We start from the raw sequence: 27,578 nt of genomic DNA on the forward strand, positions 1-27,578 counted from the left end.
GCACAGAGCTCAGCAGCCAGTTGTGCTGTGGCATCATCAGGGATAGTGTTCCTGACAGCTTGTATGCCATCTGTGTGTGGGATGTTAGTGTAGAGAGCCTCTACATCCATGGTGGCTAGGATGGTGTTTTCTGGGAGGTCACCAATGCATTGTAGTTTCCTCAGGAAATCAGTGGTGTCGCGGAGATAGCTGGGAGTGCTGGTAGCATAGGGTCTGAGTAGAGAGTCCATATATCCAGACAGTCCTTCAGTGAGAGTGCCAATGCCCGAGATGATGGGGCGTCCAGGATTTCCGGGTTTGTGGATCTTGGGTAGTAGATAGAATAACCCTGGTCGGGGCTCTAGGGGTATGTTGATTTCTTCTGGTGTTAGTGTAGGGAGTGTCCTGAGTAGATGCTGTAGTTTCTTAGTGTATTCCTCAGTGGGATCTGAGGGAAGTGGCCTGTAGAATTTGGTATTGGAGAGTTGTCTGGCTGCCTCCTTTTGATAGTCAGACCTGTTCATGATGACAACGGCACCTCCTTTATCAGCCTCTTTGATGATAATGTCAGGGTGGTTTCTGAGGCTGTGGATGGCATTGCGTTCTGCACGACTTAGGTTGTGAGGCAAGCGATGTTGTTGTTCCACGATTTCTGCCTGTGCACGCCGGCGGAAGCATTCAATGTATAGGTCCAGGCTGTCATTTCGACCCTCAGGAGGAGTCCATGTGGAGTTCTTTTTCTACTTCATTTGGACAGGCTTTTCCAAAAGACACTGCTCCCTCCTCATGGGCACAAATTTTTTTTGAGATGGGGTGACCACAGCTGCATGCAGCATTAAAGATGTGGGCATACCATGGATTTATAGAGAGGCAATATGGTACTTTCTGTCTCTATTATCTATCCATCCCTTTTTTAATGATTCCTAACATTCTGTTCGCTTTTTTGCCTGCCGCTGCACAATGAGTGGATGTTTTCAGAGAACTATCCACAATGACTCCAAGAGCTCTTTCTTGAGTGCTAACAGCTAATTTAGACCTCATCATTTTATATGCATAGTTGGGATTATGTTTTCCAAAGTGCATTACTTTGCATTTATCAACATTGAATTTCATCTGCCATTTTGTTACAAAAGGATCTCTCAAAACTGGGTAGCTCTCTTAATTATACTGAGAAGTTTTGTATCACCTGCAAATTTTTCCACCTCACTGTTTACCCTTTTCCAGATCCCATTAAACAATGCCATTCTTCTCCTCAGAGATCCTAGCTTCCTGCCCATTACATTTCCCTGCCCCTAAACATATATTAAAGCTTATTCCACAACTTCTGACAAAAATAGTAACACACCTTACGACTGAGCTCTGGAACAGAAGTTCCACATAAGTACTTACAGCCAGCTGCTGCTGCAGGGTTTTCACCTGGTGCTGGAGCATTTCAACTTGTTGGTTCTGTCTCTTTGAGGGAACCCCACAGGTGTATGTAAGCTGAGACAGGCCATTAAGAGCCTGCTTTAGTCTTTCTACATCATTGAGCAGCTCTGTTATCTTTAAGAAAAATACAAAGATTATAATGTTTCATTTTCTGAACATGTTAATAGAGAATATTACTTTGCAAGGTCAACTGAAGGTTAACAAACGTATGAGGGCATCATAATATTGACTTCTCAATGTAGCCCATCAATCTAGGTTTACTAGAAAAGTTTGTAAGAGAAAGAGAGATGCTTTGACAAGATATCAGATACTGTTATTTTGCTCTTGGCTTCTTAGGATTCAGAAATCTGTAAGACATGGCCCATAGGTCAACCAGCCACTGAAAATAAGGCCCAGATTTCAAAGCAAGGCATCAGCCTTATTTTTTTTTGCAGGTGCAATGATTGAACACAAGCAAGACTGCCCTTAGGAAATTCGTCCGTAAAGGAATCCAATTCTTCAGAGGAAGAGTGCACACAGTATACACATTTAACTACAGTATTAGCCACTACTACTAGATATGAAAACCTAGTTATTTGGATGCTATAAAGTGCATATAAACATTAATTATGAAAGATACTGTAGGATAAAGTTATAATGCTGTGCTCCTTAATCCTAGTATAACAATAATGCTTCCTGTTTTAAAACTAAAATACCTTCATTAGAAATGGCGCAGGCACAATTTGGAATCTTTAATAAATAGCATTAAGAAAATTGCAAGTCTTTTTCATCACATATTCATGATGCTTTAAATCTTCTCTCTTACATTGACTTCCCAATATCATTTGGTGTTAAACCGGCAAGCAGCAGTGTCAAAATGACAAGGTAACACACAAAGGAAGCCGAGTATTTCTTCAGATTTTTTTTTTTTTTTTTAAATAAAGTAAGTCTGCTAGTGGATGTAGTATGAATATTTTGAATTTGATAAGGTGAATTTAAAACCTGAAAATTCTAGTAAAAACAGAAATTTGAATATTTCTGAGTTATGAATCACCACACTTTATTTACAAAAAATGGCAAAGTTTTGGGGGAATTAGATAGCACTTCACATAGCACACAAAACTGGTCCTCAGCTTTGCGAATTTGGCCCAAATTCAGATGCCTACATCTAGGCATGTAAGTGAGAGTCTGTTTAAGTAACTACATTTGAAAATTTAGCACCTTGGATTTAAACAGAGGCAGTTAATACTGATAGATACTTGATACTTTCTGCCTACCTTGTTATCTTTTGCTTCCACTTGCTTTGCAGATTCCTGTATTCTTTTTTGCAAGTCAGTAATTGTTGTCAAAGATTTATCACATCTCTCTTTCTGGTCCTTAATTTCTTGTTCAATGCAGAAGCTTCTTGACTGCAACAATTCTTTTTCATCTTTTGCAGAAAGCTCTTCCTTTTTGGCTTGCAAAGCCTCTTCACACATTTCCTCATATTTTCTATTCAAGCTGGCCAAGTTTCCAGCTATGCTAGCAACCTGGGTCTCTAAGGCACTTTTCATGGATTTATACTCCGACATATCAACTACTTCTTTGCTCTCCAGTTCAGTTAAAGCTTGTTTAGTACTTTGAATCTCAGACTGGAGTTTAGAAATTTCCTCACTTTTTGCTTGGTTTTCTTCTACCTCCTTTTTCAAGCTAGTTTTGACTGCTACAATTTCTTTTTCAAATGCTTCTTTCATCTGTGCGTGTTCTGCCAAAGATATGGAGGAATTATGTAGATCTGCCAATTCCTGCTGTAGTTCTCTTACTTTTTCTAGTTCTTGGTCATAACATGCCTTCTTACTATTGAGGTCTTCTTTTAGGTCCTCTATCGTGTGGCCAAGGGTTCTCTTCAAGGCTTCAAACTGTTGCACTGGAACATAGTGACCCTGCATGCGAGTTTGCACAGCAAGGGCCTCAGAAATTTGTTTAGCACTCTCTTCTTGTAGCTTGTCTTTTTCATGTTTTATCTCTGTGTATTTTTGCAGTAATTCTCTCAACTGCTTATTCAGTTCTTCCATTTTGATGGTGAACATTTTTTCCATTTCATGTGATTTCTCAGCAAGGATGTAATTTTGTTGCAAGTCATTTTCGATAGACAAAATCCCATTCTTTAATTTCTCATTTTCCTGTTTGTATTTCTGTGTCTCCTCCTCCCATTCTCTGCATCTCTGTGCCTGTTCTAGCAACTGCTTTTTTAGTTCTTTCACCACGGCTTCAAAGTTTTGCTCTCTCTCTTCAAAGCTGGCAACTGGGGCATATTTTGACTTAATGCATTCTTGAATTGTGTCAAGTTCCTTCTTCTGGGCTTCAATTTCTGCATGCAACTGTAAGATTTCCTCTTGGCCTCTCTTATATTTAGCCAATGTCTCAGTGTTGTTGTCCTGTAACTCTTGCATGCTTTTATTTAAGGTAGACACCTTACTCTCATGATCTTTTACACGTATATACTCTGTTTGTATGTGGGTCTGTAGGAGTCTCAGCTTCTTTTTCAGAGTTCCATTCTCCTCATTTACTCTCATAAATTCTCGCTTTATATCTTCAGTTTTTTCCTTCAGATCTGACAATTCTCTATTAGTCTTTTCTAATGTGCTGTTCAAGACTGTTTTAATCTCCTCATGTGTTATGGCAGGTACATACTGATCATTCAGAGAGTCCCTCAGAGTTGTGTTTTCAGACACTAGTTTGGAGACTCTTGCTTGTTCAGCATCATATTTTTGATGAAGCTCAGAAAGCTGCCTTTTAAGTTCCACAACGGTGGATTTTAAGGCTGCCACTTCTTTTTCGTGCTTTTCTGGAGACAGGTACACAGCCTGGAAATGACTTACAGTCTCACTTAAACTGGTCTTTTCTGCCATCAACTTCTCAGCGTCTGCTTTGTTTTCACTGTACCTTTGCGTTACTTCAGCAAGTTTTTTGGTCAGATCCCCAATGGTCAGATCACTTGTTTTTTTCATTTCTTCATTCAGTTTTAAAGGCACATATTGGCTCTTAATCTCAGTTGTTAAAGTGTGTATTTGCTGCTTAAGCAGCTTGTTGTCCTTGTGAACCCTTTCCACTTCCTTCTGCAATGTCTGATTCTTCGACAATTCAGAAATCGTTTTTTCCAGTTCTTCAGTTTTTCTCTCAAATCTGCCCCTCATTTGTTCATGTTCCTCTGGCCTCACATACTGAGAAAATTTAGCTTTCTGACTCTCAAATTCCCTCTTTAAGAGCCGAAGCTCTACCTGCAGTTTTTCATACTCTCTTTCCATCTCTACTAATTTCTTTGCTTTCTCATTCACTTCAGTTGATAATAAACTCTTCATATTTTCAAATTTCTCAACAGGTACAGAGAGGACTAACTTTGCTGCCATTTCTTTTACCTGCCCTTGTACCTCCAAGACATTTCTCCCACTCTTCTCTCGCTCCATCTCTAACATACTGAGTTCCTTCTGCAATCTTTTGTTTTCCTCCACCAGCCTCCCCTCATCTCTCTTAAATTCCACAACTAACAATTCATTTTGCTTGATTTGGTTCCGCAGCTTGCCTACTTCTGCAGAAACTCCTTCATATTTTGCTTTCATGTCTTTCAACTGATCCTTGAGATCTTCTGTTAACTTATTGCTTCCTGAAGCTGCTTCGTTAGTCAGGTGATCTTTCAGCACAAGAAAGTGGGTTTGCATTTGCTTTACTTTGCCTTCTGAGTCAAACATTCTTTTCTGCACATCTTTTAAAGCATCTTCCAATTGCTTTATCTGTCTGTCAGATTCCTCCTTGGTTCTTTCACACTCTGATGCCAAAGCTTTGCATTCAGCTACCTTATGAGACAGCTCTTTCTGAAGTTTGCTTATTTCTTCTTCTGCTGTGCCATAAGAGATTCTCATGTTGTCTAGCTCTCTCTTTAGAATTTCATTCTCGGAACTGGAAGATTGGCAAGATAGTGATAGTTCCAGTGGTCTCAGCATAGACTTGGTCTGCAGATTAATTGGCACAGAAATAGATACATGCTTTAAAACAGAAATTTGTTCAATTTACTCTTCATATTTTTTCATACATTACTTCTTTAACTATGCTCATCTAAAACATATAAGCTTTACCTCCACTGTATATGTCAGATTTACAAGCCGTTTATAATTTGTGAGCAGGAAAAATTAATGCAGGTAATTTAGACCAGGAGTCCAAAAGATAGTTTGGCTTATATAAACAAAACTATCAGTATTACAGAGAAACTATGCAACTTTCCTTGTAGCCATCACTCAAACATCTAGAAGCACAATGATCTGAAGATGTTAGCATATAAAATAAATGTAAGTGTACTGAATGTATGCACATTTTCCATCATTTAGAAACTGAGCCCACTCTCACAAGAGTCAGTGAAAAGATCCCCATTGGGCTATGCCAGTGTTTCCCAAACTTGAGACACTATTTGTGTAGGGAAAGCCCCTGGCGGGCCAGGCCGGTTTGTTTACCTGCCGCACCCACAGGTCCGGCCGATCGCAGCTCCCACTGGCCGCGGTTCGCTGCTCCAGGCCAACGGGAGCTGTCGGAAATGGCAGCCAGTACGTCCCTCAACCCACGCCACTTCCAGCAGCTCCCATTGGCCTGGAGCAGCGAACCGCAGCCAGTGGGAGCCGCAATCGGCCGGACCTGTGGACCTAGCAGGTAAACAAACCGGCCCGGCCCGCCAGGGGTTTCCCTACACAAGCGCGGCCCAAATTTGGGAAACACTGGGCTACACTATAAATTGAACTAGGCCCTAAAGGTGTAGTTTGTTTTCACTGGAATTCAATGGACAAATTAAATTCACCTCATGTTTAGCATAAAGGAGAAAAATCTGTGGAGAAGGGCAACTGACTGTACTTTAATGCTATGAAATGGCCTGCTCCAGTGTTGTCAAAAACTAGAAAAAAATTGCTTTTCGAATCATATGCATAGATTCCAAGGTCAGAATGGACCATTGTGATTATCTGGTCTGATTTCCCATAGAACACAGGCCATAGAACTTCCCCATCCAATCTGGACTTTAAAATGGTCAGTGATGGAGAATCCACCACGACTGTTGGTTGGTAATAGTTAGTTACTCCCACCATTAATTTTTCTAGTTTCAACTTCCAGCCACTGGATTGTGTTGTACCTTTCTCTGCCAGAGTCTAACACTATAAAGCAGATTTTCTAATTCTTTAATCAATCTCGGGACTCTCCCCTAGATCATCTCCAAATTTTCAACTTCATTCTTGAATATTCTTGAATAGTGGACACCAGAACTGGACACAGTATTCTGGAAGCTGTAGCATCAGTGCTACACACAGAGGTAAGACATTGTCCCTACTCCGACTTAAAAGTCTCCTGTTTATGCATCCAAGGATCACACTAGCCCTTTTGACCGCAGCATTGTGCTAGGGGTTCATGTCCAGCTGATTGTCCACCACGACCCCAGAATCTTTTTCCCACAGTCACTGCCTCCCAGGATAGAGTCCCAAATCCCATAAGTATGGCCTACATGCTTTGTTCCTAGATGTCTGTATTCACATTTAGCCATGTTAAAAACACACACTGTACTCCACTTAGGAAGGAAGGAAGGAACAACTTGTTGCACACATACGAAACGGGAAATGCCTGCCCAGGAAGGAGTACTGCAGAAAGGGATCTGGGGGTCATATGGACCACAAGCTAAATATGAGTCGACAGTGTAACGCTGTTGCAAAAAAAGCAAACGTCACTCTTGGATGAATTAGCAGGAGTGTTGTAAGCAAGACATGAGAAGTAATTCTTCTGCATTGTCCTCTGGAACAATGGCCAAAGCATGAAGAGACATATGAATATTTAGCACATCTGGCATGTAAATATCTTGACATGCCAGGTACAACAGTGCCATGTGAAAGCATTCTCACTTTCAGATGACACTGTAAATAAGAAGCAAGCAGCATTATCTCCTGTACATGCAAACAAATTTGTTTCGCTTAGCAATTGGCTGAACAAGAAGTAGAACTGAGTGGGCTTGTAGGTGCTTGTGTTTTACATTGTTTTGTTATTGAGTGCAGTTATGTCACAAAAAACCTACATTTGTAAGTTGCACTTTCATGATAAAGAGATTGCACTACAGTACTTGTATGAGGTGAACTGAAAAATACTGTTTTTTTGCTTTTATCATTTTTATAGTGCAAATATTTGTAATACAAAATATGAAGTGAGCAGTGTACACTTTGTATTCTGTGTTGTAATTGAAAATTATGTATTTGAAAATGAAGAAAAACATACACAAATATTTAATACATTTCAATTGGTATTCTATTGTTTAACAGTGCAATTAATTGTGATTAATTTTTTAATCATGATTAATTTGAGTTAACTATCTAAGTTAATTGCGATTAATCAATAGCCCTACTTTCTATCTTCCATGGTGGTTAAGCAATGGAATAAATTGCCTAGGGAGGTTGTGGAATCTCCATCACTGGAGATTTTTAAGAGCAGGTTAGACAAACGCCTGTCAGCAATGGTCTAGATCTGTGGTTCTTAACCTGTGGTGCACGCACCCCCTAGGAGTGCGAGATGCCCTTTCTGGGGGCAAAAGACATGCTAGATTTTTTTAGAAGGTAAATCATCGAAAACACAAAATTAAGCACAGGTACGTAAGTACAACTACTTTGTTTCATCAAACCTATGTATTTATTAACATTATAAATTTTTTAATGATTATCGTAATATACAAACAAAAAGTATATCTAGGTTTAAAGGGTGTGAGAACATATATTTTTTAGGTCTAAGTGATGCGAGAACATATTTTGATTTGTGATAAGGGGTGCGAGAACATCTTTTGAGAACCAAAGGGGAGCAGGCTGCAGTTAAGGTTAAGAACCACTGGTCTAGATAATAAACTTAGTCCTGCCATGAGTGCAGGGACTGGACTAGATGACCTGTCAAGATCCCCTCCAGTTCTATGATTCGATGACTGTTCGCTTGAGCCCAAATTATCAGACGATCCAGATGTGTCATCTTCATTATTTACCACTCACCCAATTTTTCTCTCCTCTGAAGTTTCAGTAACAATATTTTCTTCCAGGTGGCTGATAAAGATGTTAAATAGTGTAGGGCCAAGAACTGATCCCTGCACGACTGTACTAGAAACACACCCACTCGGTGATTCCTCATTTACAATTACATTGAGACCTACCAGTTAGCCAGGTTTTTATCATTTCAATGTGTGCTGCGTTAATTTTATGTCATTCTAGTTTAAATCAAAATTGCATAGGGTACCATTTCATGGGGTACCAAGTCAAACACCTTACAGAAGTCTAATTATACTACAATCAACACTAGTATCTTAATCAACCACATTTTTAATCTCAAAAAAAAAAATCCAGTTAGACAGGATCTATTTTCCATAACCACGTATCATCCTCCTTCAATTCTTTATCCATTCAGTCCCATATCAGCAGTATTAAAAACAGGCTCCATTTGAACTAAGCAACAATTTAAACAGCTATGCTGCAAATTTCCTCTAGAGGGCACCAGCAGTTACAAAAACAGTTTAGTGAGATTAATTTAGTGACAGGTTTCAGAGGGTAGCCGTGCTAGTCCGTATCCGTAAAAAGAACAGGAATACTTGTGGCACCTTAGAGGCTAACAAATGTATTTGGACATAAGCTTTTGTGGGCTAAAACCCATTTCATCAGATGGAGTGGAAAATACAGTAGAAAGATATATACACCAGACCCTCACTAGAACGCGCGCCTATGTAGCGCAAACTCGTATATAACGCAGTCGCGGCCATGGATCCCAAATTTAATCACTTCAGTTGCAATTCATTTTAACACGGTCCCTGTGTTAATGCGGTACCGCGCATGGATCCCACATCCTGCCTTCTAGAGAGGGTCCGGTGTATATGCAGAGAACATGAAATAATTTACTGTTTATTATAAAACACATTTCTGTCGTACAACTGGAGCTACTTCAAGCACTGTTTACGTGCCCAGAAATACATACAGAAAGAGACACATCACAAATATCCACACACAATGTTAATATAGTCTCAAAAAGTAAACGTTACCTGTGATTTTGTAGCAAACACTTGACCCTGTTTAAGCAGCATATCTTCTTTCCCTAGATTACCATAGAATAAGGAACAAGATAAAAACCTCTTCTTTCAAATAGCCATAGGACACCTTACTTCAATGGGTAGCCCTCACTGACTTGCACACAGGTTTATGACAGACCAAATAAATTTTTTTTTAAACTATATAGATGTTAATGCTGTGCTCATCCAGATTAGTTGGTAATCAAACTTGAAACTTAAGTATACCCAAATCAAAAGAGGGGTGGTGTGTGAGCTGAAAAGCTTAAGAATATACACTACAAAACACTTGTAAATATGGATAGATAAGCTTGCACCAAAGCCTTTCAATCACTCACATAGAAACTCACATTTAAGAAATATTCTAATAACTTACAAAACTAACACTGGACTTTTAAACATCTCTTTAAATTGGGTCAACAAATCTTTTTAAAAATACTTATTGATAAGAGCTCAGATTCTACAGCAACAAACACCAATATAGATACCAAACATAAAACTTGACTAAATCAAGAACCTAAGACAAGTGATCTTAGAAGTTGTTCGCAATCTTTGTATAGTTACAACATAACTATTCAAGTTGTCTTATCTACTGATTTTTTTTTTAAACTTAAATGGGTTTAGCGATATTCACCCTCTATTATTACAGAATACGCATGCCTGTCCCTGTCAGCTAGTCAGAGGATAAATGTTAGATCACTCTTTGCTGTGTTTGGGGCATGGGGAGTTAAATGAGATCTGGATACGTATTCAGGACAGGAACATCTACTCTCAAAGAATAAATCTGAGTGTACAGAAGTCAGACCTATAGGTTAAATCCAGTTACAATTAAAATTAGCATGAGACTAGAAAGAGAAAAAAGGGCAACAGTTTCACTTGAATTTTTTGAGATTGCATAATGCATTTAAAGAGAGAGAAATTCTAAAAATAAAATTAAATACTGTTACCAGAATCGCTGCCAGAGCCCAGATAGTCACGCTGAAATGAAAAAAACAGATTGCAGCAATTCACAAAAATAAAATATTCATTTTGTTCTAATTTTACATATAGAATGAGATGCTAATATGGTACCTAATTTTCAGTTACAGTTTAATGGCGTAAAATGACTTTCAGGACAATTATATTTTTGTTTTCAAGACTATAACTGGTATTATTCCCCCAATATTTATGAAAAAAATATGTATTTATTGCTTGAGTTGAACTACAACATACCTCATAGTGTCTAAGTTTAGATTTCAGAGCTTCAATACTTCTTAAGCTTTCTTCCTGCTGTTTTTCCTTGGCTGTTAAGAGTCTTCTCAGCTCATCTTTCTGAAGGACAAGAGATGGTTGTGCTTGAGATCAGCTATCCACTACTGTATCCAGACCCATAAGCATTTAGAACACTTCTTAAAATCCTGAGTTAAAGTTTCAGAGGATCTCCCATTAGAGGTTAACATTCAGAATCCCTTGCTTTCCAATGCCATAGATTTCTCTCTGACACTAACATCTGTACATTTATTAATTAAGTGAACATGTAAATGATGGCAGACACAAAACATCAATAACATGGCTGCATGCACCAGAAGTCTGCTGTGTTACTGAGAGACACTATTTTAGTACTGAAAGATCTATAAAATGAGCACTATAATTCAGATGCATTGGCATGCTTTACGCAACATTCTTGTGACAAGATGTATGGTGGTGATGGCAGGAACCTAAACAGCAAGTACAAGGCAACACTAAATGTGTATCATTTTAGCTCTCCTTAATCAAAGCTATTGCCTTCACTGTACACAAGTGGAAAACACGGGAAGAACTCATATGGACAAAAATACAGCTGTGCAACTTTTGTATTAAAAGGTGAATGTGTAGCATTTTAGTTTTAAAGTGGCAATCATTAAAACTGCTATCAAAATGTCAAAATAAAAGTAATATGATGAACTAAGGGAAGTATTTTACTCATGCTACAAGTTAATACTAAAATTTAAGGTGGAGAGGTAAAAAAATCAGTTTTCCTACCTCACTTTCAAGATCATCTGCAACCATTTGCTCCTAGAAGGCAACCAAAAATCCCACACCCCCCAAAGTCATTTCAGTTATATGTTAAACAGGGCTTCATGTGTATTGATAAAATAATCACTATATTTCAGTCCAGAATGATATCTGCTACCAAGATCCTTCCCCTCCATTTTCCACATTGCTCTAATTTTTGGCAGGGAAGCACCTGCAGTCTGCCATAATCCAAATAAAAAACGCAGGAATTAAATAATTTTGAAGTCTTAAAATGCATGCTAATATGACAGATTGTGCTTCCAAACTGAGGTATGTAACCTTTCTCGAGTTATTTAACACATTTTCTCTTGATTTTGGCTGAAAATGAATGCTAGACAAGTTTCTCTTGGTGCTGCTGCTCAAAGTAGTTAAAAGGTTCACTTTGCTGTAATCATGACCATCAGGTATGAACATACCAACGGATGCTTATCAACACACTAGAATTGAGTTATGCATACACATGATGGGAGAATGTACACGCTTGATTTTTTGATTACGGCTGTTTACTTTTAAAAAGTACTTGTGAAGAAAGTGCAAGGGCAAAACCTGGCTCCCAGTAAACAAGAGGTTAACTCCAGCTTTAATTTTCCTCCTCCATTTTGACAAAGCTCTCAGAGTGCTGTAAAGGTAGAGGGGGATACACAATGCCTCTGGAAAGGCAGGGCTTCAAACTCACTTAGTGAGAGCTTGGCGAGTCCCAGGTTGGGAATCTTTGTTTTAATTTCTGCTGATTGAAGATTTGCGCCTGCTGAACACTCCTGTTAATTACAACAGTTTCATGTCTGCCGAGTCACCCCCACCAGCTCTCAGTACTAAAATAGCAAAGCAATGCCCTAGAAGCAATTTATGAGTTAATGGATAATCACATTTGGGGTTTTTTTCAGATGTTTTTAAATACAGAATAGAAGATACTATTAAAGGCAGAACATCTGCTTTTAGCCATGCATCTGAGATTAGTATTTGTTCTTAAAACTGTAACATGAACCATCAAGTACTCCACAGTCTTGATTGTGATGTAAGGCTGTCGCTCATATTTGAGCATCAGTAAAACTACTTCTAACAGCAACATTTCATCACATTCTAGAAATGACCACAGTATCAAAAGGTCATCTGGCTATGGATATACTGTATTGTGGCAAAAACCCAAGCGACATTGAGTCAACAAGAACAGCTCACAGGGAAGCAATAAAAAAATTACAAAGCTCAGTTAGGTGTATTTCCCCCGCGCACACACTCACTGAGACCGGAATCTAAGCCAACCATTAAACTGAGAAAGTAAAATTGCTTTGTTAATCATTTTTCAGGAAGTGAGAGTGACAGCCTTCCCACGTGCATTCCTTTCAAAACAAGCACTGGTTATTCATCAAAGAACATCAAACTAAAGTTCAAAGCAGGATTTGTTTTTTAAAAGTTAAATGAAGTAATTCTGTTTCCCACATTGGCTCTCTATAAAAGCAGAGAGGCTATTGGTTTCCTGGTGGATTATTTGATTTAAGAAAACTAGCAACCCACAAAAAAATCCCTGGCTCCTTTTTTAATGTGCAGTTCACTGTGAATTGTTGAAATTTCCATTTCAAGACTTTAGACAAAGCCATTCTGATGTACTATGCCAACTTCAAAAGAATGGCTGTGTTATTCAAGTTAGATGGTTAGTTTTTAAATATGATTATACAAAATCTGTTTTTACCTCATTCAGTTGTAGCTCTAATACACTGACTCTGTTTAAAAGCATTCTGTGTTCCTGTTGAATCTCTCTCAATCGGTTTTTCAAATCTTCATTTTCTGCTTCCAGTTCCTGAAACAAAGAAAATTTAGGCATCTTAACTAATAATTATAATGGTCATTCAGAACACCAATGACTGTTTAACAAAATTCATAAAATATCTGTAGCCTCACTTTAGATAAGTTTACAAGTATAATGATTTAAAGTGCCTTCAGAGGCTCCACCACTAGAATGCTTGTCCCAGGATGGATGTGGTACAGTTTTTAATATAATCTTTCTCTGTCCATACTCCAATGCTGACAGCATTTCAAGAGTTACTTTTATCTCCTGGTTGTCAACATATAAAAAACAACTTGTGCTAAAAAAAAGTTTGAAACCCAGCCACTGTGTTTAAAGATGTAATCTAAAAGACACTTCGTTGGCATGAGGCATCATGATAGCCTTTTAACGTGCTGTATGCCTGAAGTGCATTTCATGTAACCTTAATCACATATTTTAAGCCAGAACAAATGCATTCTGTCTTTTGTAAATAAAGTGCAGTTCTACCAATTAGCATAGTACCCTTTACCAGAATGAGATACATACATGCTTTCTAAACTAAAATACATTATTGGCCATTTAAATTTTTTATCCACTAATAAAAGACCATTTTATAAATATTTAAAAATAAATAAATAAGGACCTATTTAAACTGACAAAAGCTAAAAGTTCAGAGTTAAGCTACCATTACAGTAACTTCTCACAATGCACATAGTAAAGTACTTTAATAGTAGAGTTGCTACAATAGGGTATGCATGATTGTCAATTTTGGGACCTATAATCTCAAGTCATTCTGTTGTATACTAAAATATTTCATAATGGCAGCCTCAGGTTTAAATTGTCTTGTTTCCCTAGTTTAAAAAGTTATCCCCTCTATGTTATTTTACCTTTTTCAAATACTATACTGGCATACTAATAAGCTGAGGAAGGAAATGGCGTTGATTATTCTAGCAATTATAGCAAGTAAATTCATTTTCTAGTAAGACACCTACTAATATATTTTATTTTATATTTTCCTTAGTTCAGTGAAATGCTTAAAAGGTTGAAATAGAAGTTAGCTTATTACACTACCATTTATCAACATTTGAGTGCTCTTTACAGAATCTACCTATTTTAACTAATAAAAGCCTCCGTAGGACATATTGTAAAATAGACACTACATATGACATAGGGGACAAAAGGGAGAAATAGCTTTAAAATGGCCTGCTCACAGTTATCAGGTGGAATTAGTAAGAGTATGTCTCATAAATTATGAGGAAACACCAGGTAAATTTTGTAAGGCCTATTTCTTGCTTTTACATTTACATTTCCTCTACAGTGTATAAGAGTCAATTAAAAGCCAGTAATTCCCTCACTGTTGCCTCAATCCTGAAAAGTAGTAGACACCTTCATCTCTCACTCTACAGGCGATACTCAACACCGAAGAGAATCAGCGTCCTCATAAAGAGAGATGTTTAATAGCTCAACCTTAGGCTGTCTGACTGAACTGATTAGCATGCATTTTAAGTGGAAGACTTTTTTTTTAAATAACTTCTTAGTTTTTTTAAAAGATGGGCATCACACACTTGCAACATTGCATGTCAGTAATGTTGAGAGCTGAAATATTGCATTCCTCTTATGGGAACAGACAATGTGATTTATAACCAAACTCTAATCTTTAATCAAACTTGTTGATTATCACATAAAATATATAAAGCACAAACCCCTTCCTGTTCTTTTTATTCTGATTTACCTGCATGCTTAGCTGTTCTCTCTGATACTGCTTGAAGTTCACTTCTTGTGCATACAGCTGATTCCGTTTCTGTGACACATTAGTAACCTGTTATTGCAGCATTAAAGCATAAAATAGTAAATTTAAGCAAACTAAACTCATGCTCTTTCACTTTCTGGATACAACACGTAAGCCCAGTGTTTTCCAGCTGAAATCAGCATTATACTTTGTTATATATCCCCCGGAGGGGAGGGAGGTCAGCGTTATTACTAGTTCACGCTTACTCTACTATGCTATATTTCACAGAGGATAAAAATCAGATACATTTGTCAGGCAATCTAATCTACAGAGATAATTGAGGTAGCCTTATTTCAAATCCCCAAACTAATATCAAGGCCCAGATTGTCATCTATAACCAACAAGCACTGAATGCAGCTGAAGAGCGGTGTCACTTCCGAAGCAGTGCCTATGTTCAATCACAGCAGCTTTGAGCCTACTCTAAACTATGCCAGCAGTCAGAGAGCACCAGGCCATGCCACTTGTCTTCACCCCAGGCACACTTATGAACATTAGACAAAAATGTTGCATGAGCCACTATCGTGATTTTACACCGCTGCAGCATTTCCTTTGCTAGGGAGTCTTCCATTAGCTCTCTAAACTGATTTAAGAGGTCTGAGAATCATGTTTCATATACATTCAGACTGTTAGAGAGCTAAGTTTCAAATAACCACATACAAATTAAGAAAATCAGTACTTATGCTCGCAAAGATGCACAGTATAATGATTTTCCATTACATGGACCATGTAATTTTAGTAAATAAAAATCAAGCTCCTGGGCAACATGAAGTACTACTGAGCAAATATTTTAAAAGCATGAGGGTAACTATGAGCAGGCATGGAAATGTTTCCCATACTAGTTGTGCTATACTACTGGATTGATGGACAGCAAATGGGGAAAATATACAATAGCAACTTTTTTAAAAAGTTTAGAAAACAGTAATTTAACTAATGAATTACTTTTATTCATTTGCCCACTGGATGGAATTTAAAGCAGTGTTACCGTTTACTGCATGTTAATAAAAGTTAGAAACAGCTGGGAGTCACATTCTGTATAACCATTTCAGCATTAGCCAAAAAGGATCATTCAGATGGAACAAAAACTTAGAGAAAATATTACTGAGGATGGATTTAGAATAGGACTTTGATTCCCCCAGTGTCCTTCACACAAGCAAAGTCATGAGCTTTGTGACAGTGCAGTAATGGTGCACACAGAGCCACCATTGTGCTCACCAATAGCTCATATGCAGCTCAGGACAACAGAAAAGGTTATATGGACAAAGAATTTGGCCAGAACAACAGGGATGTCCCTATTCATTCTGAGAAGTACTGTATCATAATACAGTGTTCTTTCTAGGCAGTCATCAGACATGGCCAAAAAGGACATGCGGGTCAACATCTTGCCAGAGTGAAACATTTACAAGCGTACAACACGCAGTGTCTGTAATGCTTATGAATATATGAGCTTCAGCTGTGACAGACATTTAGAGAGACATTTAGCATAGGAAAAAAAAATCTTACCTTGTATTCAGGCTGTCCTTTCTTCATAAGCTCCTTTGCTAAAAAGCAGCAAAAAAGTTAGGTTTTTAATTTTTTTTTTTTAATACACACACACACACACACACACACACACTCTTAATTCAAGTTAGAAATTGATCTAACAGTGATATTAGAGGAAATATCTAATTACCAGTTTGCATTTCTGATTTGTTAACTGAAAGAATAATCAGAAATCCAAATAGTTTTACTATTGGTAAGATTGAGTATTTCCCCTTTATCATTGATAATGCTATACCAATTTCAGGAGAGGTCTAAACAACTAGTCCTATTTAAAATGTATCATTTCCATTTCTGATTATTTTCCAACTGTAACATATTTACATCATATACAGTATCAGGTTTTGTAACATTACAATGGAGTATCCCAGGATTAGCTAAATTTAAATGTTCTTATTCTGAATAGAAGTGACAGTCTGTTCTCCAAGGTTAGCATGCCGTATACTGTGACAATATCACATCCTTATATTGAATAAACTTATTTCCAAAAAGACATTGTCCACAAAATGTTATTCAGATAATTTAAAAAAAAAACCAACATTATAATGCTTATATTAACACTATCTGCCCACAAGAACCCACACTCCCTATAAGAGGAATAATAAGCAATAAAACAAAAAACCGAGAAGGAAAGAAGAGAAATCTCTCCAAAATACAGGAATGCTTTTCGTACCTTTGCTGGAATCCTCAATGGCAGTCTTTATTAGGGCCAAAATGTCAATATTGTCACCAATTCTGGCATAGTAAGAACAGTCATGACCAAGGGCATCAACCAAACTAATATCTGCACCATTTTTGAGCAAAACTTCGACCGCATCCTTGCAGCCATATTCACAGCCTAACATTAGAGCAGTCCTGGGGGCAGGGAGAAAGACCACACACAAACACCAGACATGTAAGGAGACAATTTGCAATTGGACAGCTTACTTAAAGTAGTAATCACTACTTTTTTGTAAACTCAATTATAGAAGCCTGTGCTTAGAGAAAGAACCTTTCCTCAATGCATCTTCAAGTAACTGGATTTTTCTATTTAACGAATACGTAAAGTATTATTTTACTAAAACCGCTGAGCTAAAATGCTTTATTTACAGAAAAATGAAAGTAAGCCCAAGTCTTATTCTCCTCAAGAGACTCGTGATTTTCAAAACATAGGTTTATTATCCCATCCTTCATTTCAAGTTTTACTAAGTTCAGCACACAAGTTACAAATACTATAGAAAAAAGGTATCAAAAGAGTCACACAAAAATCTCAGACCAAATTCTGAAGGTGCCTGGAAACATGTAATCCCACCCAAACAAGTGCATATGCACCTTTCAAAAGTATTGTTGCAAGCTCCTATATTCTACCCAAGACAAGCCCCATGCCCACCCCTCAGCATAGTGTATTTATAATCCAACCAGAAACACCTGGGGAAGAAGTGGCTGTGCATGAAACTCATAACACATATGTAAACGCACAAGGTAAAAATTACAAGAGTAAAAATTACTATATCACTTTTGAGTAGGATGACCAGATAGCAAGTGTGAAAAATCGAGATGGGGGTGGGGGTAATAGGCACCTATATAAGAAAAAGCCCCAAATATCGAGATGGTCCCTATAAAATCAGGACATCTGGTCACCCTATTTATGAGCCTTAATGCGATTTGGGTGCTATTAAAAATGTGACCTGGGGAGGAGCAGCAGACAGCGACACAGGACACCGTGAAGGGATATGTTGTGAAGATGAATTTTTTCACAAGTGCCTTAGTTCAGAGAAGAAGTAATCCCTTTCACTTGGGTCTTTCAGCTGTCAACTCTACTTCTCTCCAGTTCACGACAAGCACCAGTTTACATTCTCTACACAAGTCAACAGTCTTTCAACTGCATAAACCAGGAATACGTACACTGAAAAATAGAAGATTATTATGGAAATTATGGACTTTGTTTGTGGAAACAGGCATTTTGTGAATGCTGTCTCATTTCTATTATTTGAATTGGCTAATCAACATTTGAAGTTAAGTCTTAAATTTAGTTTATTTTACAATTTGCAAGCCTGAAAGCTGAGAGAGCCCTGTTTAAGAATACAAATACATTGCCAACATATCCCAGTGGAATGTATTACCTGTTTTGTTTGTCTCTGGCATTCAGATCAGCTCCCCTGTCGATCAGAAGCTGACATACTGTTGGACGACACATCTGAGTGGCCAGCACTAGGGGTGTCCTCCCATCCTGGAAAACAGGAAAAATTGGGAAAGGGCACATTCTCAAAGAGGGGGAAAAAAAACAGCATTCCATTAGATTCCAAAGAGAAGGAAGGATAGCAATAACTAGTGACTTACTCCATCTTTGGCATTCACTGAGGCACCATGATCACACAGTAGCTGAATACTAGAGGAACAGTCTGACATAGCTTTGGGGAACAAAGAAAAGAAAGAGTGGTTTAAGTGTCTGAGAAGAGCCTTCCATGGAGTTCCAAGTACACCTAGGATTCCACTTTTAAGCCTTCATCTGTCAAGCTCCACTGTGCAGCCACCATTCCTCCAGCTCAGCAGGTCCAGAAAAGAATCAAACTTGTTGCTGCCTTTTAATTTGCCACAGGAGTCGCTGAACGGCATGAGTCACTTCCCCATATACACTCCTTACCGTGAGCTAAGCACTCCTTGAAAGCTGCTCACAGCCCATGGAGCAAGATACTTGGAATCAAATCCAAACAAGATGCTCGTATTTTATTCTATGCAGGACACCACAGATAAATATGAATTCAGTAATTGACCATTTTGATCATAGTGCTGTGCTTTTGAATGGACTCTAAGGAAAGTGATAATTATATTCTTCAGCACATATCTAAAAGTTCACAGTGCAAGAAAAGTTCACCTGCAGGAACAAACATTTCTGTACTAAAATTCTAAACAACTGGCCTTAGCCTTATACTGAAGGTGGCATCTTAATAAGAAAGCAGTGTCATTTGGGGCAGTGTCTGTGCAAGATCCCTCCAGAATACCATAACCCAGCTTCCAGTCTCCAATACACTGTTTCTGAGGAAAGTCAAATTCAAACACACACACACACACACACACACAGAGAAGAGTATCAGAGGGGCACCTGTGTTAGTCTGGATCTGTACAAAGTGACAAAGTCCTGTGGCACCTTATAGAACAGACGTATTGGAGCATGAGCTTTCATGAGTGAATACCCACTTCGTCGGACGCATGTCGTGGAAATTTCCAGAAACAGGTAAAAATATGCAGGAAATTTCCACGACATGCATCCGACAAAGTGGATGTTCACCCACGAAAGCTTATGCTCCAATACGTCTGTTATTCTATAGGGTGCCACAGGACTCGTCATCACTTTTTACAAAAAGAAGAGTATGTTATGCTTTAGGATTCAGTGAACTCTGGTGCTATGCTCTTGAAAGCATGTGCAGTTTGCAACGAACACACAATCATAGTTCAAAATGTTAAGGAGGGGCACAGAGTTTTGCAAGGATTTAGACTGATCGAGACTAACCTATCTTATGCTATGTCTACACTACGCAGCTTTTAGCAACACAGCGATGCTGCTACAGCCGTGCTGCTAAAAGGTGCACAGTGTATCTGCTGTTTGTCAGCAGGAGAGCTCTCCTGCCGACAAAAAACTTCCACCCCCAACAAGGGGGTAGCATTGTTGGCAGGACAACAATGGTGAGTGGTCCTGCCAACAAAGCACTGTCCACACTAGCGCTTTTCCTTGACAAAAAACTTTTTTTTTTTTTTGGGGGGGGGGGGGGGAAGGTGGTTAAATATCTCTACATGACAAAACTTTTGTTGTTCACTTGCCATTGTAGGCAAAATGTCTACTAACATCGTACACCTTGTTCAGAGCTTCGTCTTTTGCCATAATGTTAAAATTTCAGTGAAAAACTCATTTGTTGTATGCAGTTTTCTAATGCCTTTTGTTCTTGTTTCTAAACTGATTGATGATCTGTCAAAGGCACATTTTTCTCTATGAGGACTAAGTCTATGACAATTCCAAAGTTTTAAGCAGCAGCCATTTGGGTAAGAGTGCAAAACCTCGTCTAAAAATAGGTCTTAAACAGTAATCCAGTTCCTCACACTCATCTAGAAATGAATAAAATTTTATCAAGCCCCACTCTCTCTGCCCCCACAGAGGCAGATACACTTTTAGCTTAGAAGCAGGAGATATTTCAACCAAAGAGTTTCTCTCAAAATTTTAGGCACCTGGAAACAGAACTCATGTATGAGTGCTTCTCAACACTATACATATTAGCTGAGTAAAGAAGAAGAAGAAAAAAATTCAGATAAATATTTTCTACTACAGGTTTAATAAGGTCAATTGAAGGGGAAAAAATAAACAATGCCAATGTCTTCTAGAGTAGATACATTATGATAGAGTATCCTTTTCAGTGAGAACCTCTTAAAATCAACTGAATAGCTACATGCAGCAGTTCCTGGAATGGCAAAAAACACTGCTTACCAGCATCATGAAGAGCAGTTCTACCATGAAGATCCAGATTTTCAGTTGGACAATTGTACTGTTAGAAGAATAATTCTTAATTAAGATTTAGTTCCAATATTTATAATGCACAAGCCACTCAGCCTTACAAGTAAAAGAATTAGAAACATTTAAACTAGGGCTATCAATTAATCACAGTTAACTCATGTGATTAACTCACAAATTAATTGCAATTATTTGCAGTTTTAAGCACACTGTTAAATAGAATACAGTGTTCCCTCTAATGGTTTATGTCCATGTGTGGAATGAATTTTGTTATGTGCACCAACATGAGGTGATGTGTGACATATCACCTTCATATTGGTGCACATAATACAATTCATGTGGTGGGGCAGAGGGGTTCGGAGCGTTGGAGGGGGCTCAGGGCTGGGGCAGAGGGTGAGTGCTCCAGCCAGGGGTGAAGGCTCTGGGGTGGGGCCAGAGGAGAGAGTGAGGGCTCGGGGTGGAGCTGGGGATGAGGGGTTTGGGGTGTGAGAGGGGGCTAAGGGCTGGGGCAGAGGGTTGGGGTGCAGGGAGGAGTGAGGGCTCTGGCTGGGTGTGCAGGCTCTGGGGTGGAGCTGGGGATGAGGGTTCAGAGTGTGGGAGGGGTCTCAGGGCTGGAGCAGAACATTGGGTGCAGGGGGTGAGTGCCCCAGCTAGGGGTGAAGGCTCTGAGGTGGGGCCGGGAATGAGGGGTTTGGGGTGCGGGAGGGGGCTCAAGGCTGGGGCAGAGGGTTGGGGTATGGGAGGGGTTCAGGCTCTGGGGTGGGGCCAGGGAGTGCAGGCAGCACCAGGTCTGCAGTGGTGGAGGGAGGGAGGGAGAGAAAAAACTCCTCCCAGCCCTCTCTCAACGCAGCAGCTTGGGGACAGGCACCCCAAGGAGACGGGCGGCCTCCTCTCCCCTGGCCAGAGCAAGTCTGAGGCAAGGGGGAGGCATCTCTCACCACTGTGGCCAGTCCGTGCCTGGGGAGAGGCATCTCTCCCCGCCGCAGCCCTTAATACGCAGCCATGCGGCTTACAGGGAACTCAGGTAGAATATCAACTGAAATTTATTAAATACTTTTTATGTTTTTCTACATTTTTAAATATAATGATTTCAATTACAACACAGAATACAAAGTGTACAGTGCTCACTTTGTATTATTTTATTACAAATATTTGCACTGTAAAAATTATAAACAAAATAGTATTAAATTCACCTCATACAAGTACTGCAGTGCAATCTCTTTATCGTGAAAGTGCAACTTACAAAAGTAGATTTTTTGGTTACATAACTGAACTTGAAAAACAAAACAAAACAAAAACAAAAACAAAACATGTAAAACTTTGCTACAAGCCCACTCAGTTCTACTTCTTATTCAGCCAATCACTAAGAGAAACAAGTCTGTTTACATTTACAGGTGATAATGCTGTCCATTTCTTGTTTACAATGTCACCTGAAAGTGAGAAGAGGCATTTGCATGGTACTTCTGTAGCTAGCATTGCAAGGTATTTACATGCCAGATGTGCTAAAGGTTCACGTCACCAAAAGGAGAATTTAGGGGCAGTTGCAATACCACAAACAATTTTATAGTTAGTTAAAAAAAATTAAAGTAAACAGCATCTCTTGAAGAACATACTTCCCTTTTATGTCTACATGTAAAATGTGGCACAAAGATTGATTGACTGTCTTCAATACCTGTAATAACTTTTGCAAACAAAGAGCATGTCCATATTTTGCAGCAAGATGCAACGCATTTCTCCCTATGGATTAAATACACATAAAAGCATTAAATTGGGATCTACAGTAGGGCTATCAGTATGAACATGCAATAAAATATACCATGAAAACATTTAATATGTTTCCCTTGTATCCAGATACTTCACTGTTCATAATGCAATATTGTAATTTATAAAGAACAAGAAATTTGACACAGATAAAATAACTAACCAGATTTTTGTTTATTTCTTCTTTTCATCACCTTCCTAGTTTTCATATGCCCCCATTTCTCACTACTAAATTCAGACCCTTGATAAAACTTCAAGGTTATGAAAATCCCATGAGATTTCCAGGTTGGTTTCTGGACGAAAGGCAATTCAGAGAAGCATCTGCATGGTTTTACATACTACTCAGAATCAAACCTTTTGAAATTCTCCCACCACTTTTTCCAAACTCCATAAACCATGCTGTTCCCATACATATTTTAAATTTTATGTATTAAGATTTACTTAGCTAGAATAGCAAATGTAGACAAGTCCATATTCAGAGGAGCCAGAATACTTAAAATCATTTAAAGACTCTTTTGAGTTAAACTTTTCTATTGCCTGGAAATTTGTTCAATTCAGAGAACCTGAACTATATCCAACACAGAATCAGACAGTTTGAAGCATGTACTCTATGCCATGTTTCTAGCCATGAGGAAGCAAAGAATTTCAAGCAGATATTCAACACGTGCTCAAGTCTACATCTGCTTTAGCCTGTTGCATACTACAGGACAAGTTATAAGCATTTAATGTAGATTTTGTTTCAGGATAGAAACCAGACCTATGCCAAGGGTTTTTGAAAATGTCATCCTTAAACTTTAAGGAAACATACCTGCAGCATCACTGGCTACGATATCAACCCCATGTACAAGAATGGTATTCAAACAATCCAGGTTTCCTTTTGATGCTACAACATGAAATCTAAGGGGGAAAAAAGATACTATGCATTTCTTGGCTTAAACAGACCAGTTTTGCATGGAAGAAGAAAAAGAAAAAAGGGTAACAGAGGCAGAGTTCACAATAAAAATAGTTGTACAGTGAAGTGTCAGGTAGGTTAAAACCAGATCTCCCTCATGTAGTTCAAGCTTGGAAAGTCTAGTGTTGTAGCATGTCCTGAAGCAATTTAAGGGGGTGAGGGTGGGGGTGGAAGAGGAGGAAGCATCATTTCTTTCAATAAAGCCAGTACATTACTTTTATGTCTGTGGCAGAGAATGAGTGCAATACTGATAAGCTTTCCCTTCCCAAATCATGATTTAAATTTACTAGGATCTAGCATTAGCATAGTCAAAGCAATGATACTTCTATCACTTCCGTTTGAAATTGTAGCCGCATGGATTTCTGTTAACTTTTGTGAACATACCTTGAGGAACGATGGTCATGCTGACCGTTATAACCACCAATTCAAACTTCTCCTATCAATCCAAATTTTAAAGATGGAGGATAACTTTGGTAAAGAGCAATTCCTCATCCTCCTCTCCTTCACCTTTCCTCCCCACAAAATCTAACAGTTCCCTCTATATTTACTGTCTAATTCCCTTGCTTTTCAACTGGCTGCCTCTCTCATTCTGATCAACCCCAGCTCATTTTACTTGCATATTTGCTAATGCACTCTGGGATTTGAGAAGTACAGAAAAGATACAGGGTGGCATTGGGGCCCCAAAAGCAGTGCTGCTGGATCCCACTATTTTTAATGCTGAGGGGGCTGCAGAAAGGTAGGGTACTGCATAGGCTTGGAAATTCCCTCAAAAGTCTATGACAGATGCTTCAATCCAGAGGAGCTATTTGATTTTGTTCACCTATTACAACCATGGTTGTAGTTCAGTTTTTCTATTGGTAACCAGAATCCCTCCTATTTCAGACAGGAGGTAGATACACAATACAATTTCAGCAGACTCTTCCATAAAATACTTATGCCCATTATTTACTCATACGTGGAATTAGTTATAAAAAGCCAGGATTGGCTCCTATGCATTGGTGCATAAATATGCTAAGAGATCACCAGACCTCAAGTAGGAGTAAACCATACCAGCCTGCACTTATATTTTCACTGAACCAGAGTAACTACCGGAATATAAGCGATCATGGAAAAACACAAGGAGGACAAAGAATTAAAGAATGGACGCTTGTAAGGCACAATATCCAAAAGCCACTTGTACTTCTACTTTCTTGGTGTACCTGGTAGTTTTGATACAAGATGATTCAAGAACCTGAAATGGTTAGCAGAATCAGGCAGATGATAATATCACAGTGTAATCTTTGGCTAAGTTTGATGGATATAGGAATGTTCCACCCAAACATGCATATTTCTTTTACCTACTACTATTACCTACCACAAATCATACAGTATTAATGCTGTTGAACAACCTAGAAATACAGTCAACATTGGTAATTTGAGACAAAATGGTTGGCAGTAATATCTGGAGAATGCTTTTCAAATCTTATTTTGAGTTTAGTTTTGAAGATTCTAAAAATACTAACTGTATTTTCCTATAACATCCATTATGAAAAGAATTAAATTAGTAAACCCAAAGTGGGTTTACGAAACATTTTAGATGACACACACGGTAGGGATTTGTTTTGATTTAGGGGGAAGGTGTTGGTTTTAAAGAAATTTTATATAAAATACTCCATACATTACTACATACAAACAAGAAAAGCCAGTTACATATATAGATTCAGTTTGTGCAATGGGAAAGAAATAAAAGTGACAGCTAGCCACTTCTGGACTGGCTAGATCTCTTACTCGTTCTTCTGGCTTCATGGGCAAGCCTCTATCATGCTGTGGACTCCTGAATTCATGGAATCAACAAATCACATATTTCTGTTGAGTAGATTTTCCTTATCTTTCCCCAACCTCCTGCTTTCAAATCTCTTTTCAAGCCTCCCTCTCGCTATACAGTAGAGTACTCCACTCTTACCTAATCAATCCCCTACAAGCCCCTCAACCACTCACAGTGCCCAATAACTTCCTTCAGATTATCACCATCTCAATTTTGCTACCCTAGGCTCTACTGATTTCCACCTTTTCACCGTTCCAGTTCACGCAATAGGACTTCACATATCTCTTCGAGGGACAGATGTCAATGAGTATGCATTCCTATTTTCCCAGTACTGCTAAATGAACCTGACTAACAGGAGGTTGACAGCCTTCAGAGCATTGGTATGTGGCTAGATGAAGTGTGAATTTCTATCTAGGATGGTACAGTGAGGAGCTTATTTTAGTAAAGTATGGAATTTGTGTACACTCTTTTGCTTAAAATCTTCTACCTCTAATAGATATGTAATTCTGGAACTCTAATTCTGTAATCTGCTTTTTGTTTCAGATGGGGAAGAGTAATACACAGCATCAGTAAAAATGTGATATAATGAAGAAAGATTTACAGTCTAAACAAATTTCACTATTTATGCCATCAACCTCTACTACATTCTTGGGAATTACTTACGCAGATCTCCCTTCCACATCCAGTTTAGTAGGATTGACTCCCTTTTTGGCAAGAACAGATGAAATTTTTTCCACATCTCCCCTTTCAGCTGCTTTCATCAACCGATCATCATATTTGCTCCAATCTGTATTCAGCTGCATAAAGACAAAAGTAAAAAACCCACCACCACAAATGAGTGAACTGCACAATGTGAACCTATTAAGATTACCATCATAAAAAATTAATCTCATAATTTGCTCAATTCCCAGGCAAGAAATCTTCATTAAATTACAGTTTAATTTGTCAGTATCTACTACAGACACAGAGCAGCATGTATACCTAAAAACCCTACCAAAGACTATGCTCCTGCACACAGTTCTCCCATTGGGGAAGGCATAAGAGAAAAACCACATGACAGACGTGTAAACACACGGCTTAATTCACGACGGGAAGATGCCCACATCCTACAGCGATGAGGACATTACAAGAACTATATAGAATAGAATATCACATACTTAAGGGGAAAAGCCCCTTAGAATTCTGTAGACTTCTCTAAAGACCCATGTGCTATGAAGTCCAGAAACAAAACAAAAAAAGCTTGCGTTAAAAGCATAAAATCCAAGTATGAAAACCACCATAGAACATAAGGTTAAAGAAACGTAACTCTGCCTCTGCCCACTGCCAACTTTCCAGCCTACATTCTACTTAAGTGCAAGATGAAGACATTTTACTAAAGGATATTTGATAAGGACAAAGTTTGCAGCCAGCAGCTATCAAAATCCTAAATTCACTTTAGGGTTTGACTCCACAAACAAAGTACAGAGCCCACATCTTTGATTTCACATACACATCTAGGATATGAAATCATAACCCAATATCACTCAGCACAGTGAGGACGCAAATTGAGTAGCATTTGGACCAGTTCTTAATAGGTTAATGCCCCAGAAAAGTTAGCTTAGATTCCATGCCAAGTCTCAAATCAGGAGACTAGTTTTACATTTGAAAAATACATATAACGGTAGTCACATAACAAGGATTTTGCAATGGCGTGGAGGGGCCATATGAAAGTTTACATACCGATTGTCATCTTTATGAAGGAGCGACTTCCATGATAACAAAAACATAATGCAAGAGCCATAACACACAGCAAAGCAGTTAATTGCATGGTTGCCAAGTCTGTGCTCTGGGCTAACTATGAACAAAGACCTCTGAGTGCATCTTTATTTATTATTATCCAACATTTATGCTACAGCCAAGTCCTAGAAGCCTAAGCCAGGTTGGGAATCCATTCAACTAATGTGTGACAAATTCTAGTCCCCTGTCCAAAAGAGCTTACAAATTAAGAG

The 27,578-nt window shown here is 38.5% G+C and overlaps 1 protein-coding gene across 2 annotated transcripts in view; it reads right to left on the minus strand.

Moving 5' to 3' along the window:
• UACA (uveal autoantigen with coiled-coil domains and ankyrin repeats) overlaps positions 1–27,578 on the minus strand; it is a 68,342-nt gene that overhangs the window by 5,309 nt on the left and 35,455 nt on the right. The window contains exons 2-17 of one of the 2 annotated variants that reach the window (XM_050968923.1): positions 26,254–26,387; positions 23,643–23,731; positions 22,746–22,810; positions 21,050–21,107; positions 18,913–18,983; positions 18,696–18,802; positions 17,267–17,448; positions 16,558–16,595; positions 15,001–15,087; positions 13,194–13,301; positions 11,474–11,506; positions 10,685–10,783; positions 10,420–10,450; positions 9,449–9,501; positions 2,664–5,375; positions 1,369–1,521 (exon numbers count right to left, since the gene is read on the minus strand). In XM_050968923.1, coding sequence (XP_050824880.1) covers positions 1,369–1,521; positions 2,664–5,375; positions 9,449–9,501; positions 10,420–10,450; positions 10,685–10,783; positions 11,474–11,506; positions 13,194–13,301; positions 15,001–15,087; positions 16,558–16,595; positions 17,267–17,448; positions 18,696–18,802; positions 18,913–18,983; positions 21,050–21,107; positions 22,746–22,810; positions 23,643–23,731; positions 26,254–26,387 — 4,020 coding nt within the window. The remainder of the gene's footprint in view (positions 1–1,368; positions 1,522–2,663; positions 5,376–9,448; positions 9,502–10,419; positions 10,451–10,684; positions 10,784–11,473; positions 11,507–13,193; positions 13,302–15,000; positions 15,088–16,557; positions 16,596–17,266; positions 17,449–18,695; positions 18,803–18,912; positions 18,984–21,049; positions 21,108–22,745; positions 22,811–23,642; positions 23,732–26,253; positions 26,388–27,578) is intronic. The other variant, XM_050968924.1, reaches the window with a different exon arrangement.

The sequence above is a fragment of the Gopherus flavomarginatus genome, chromosome 9, assembly GCF_025201925.1.
Source record: "Gopherus flavomarginatus isolate rGopFla2 chromosome 9, rGopFla2.mat.asm, whole genome shotgun sequence".
In the NCBI taxonomy this organism is placed as follows: domain Eukaryota; kingdom Metazoa; phylum Chordata; order Testudines; family Testudinidae; genus Gopherus; species Gopherus flavomarginatus.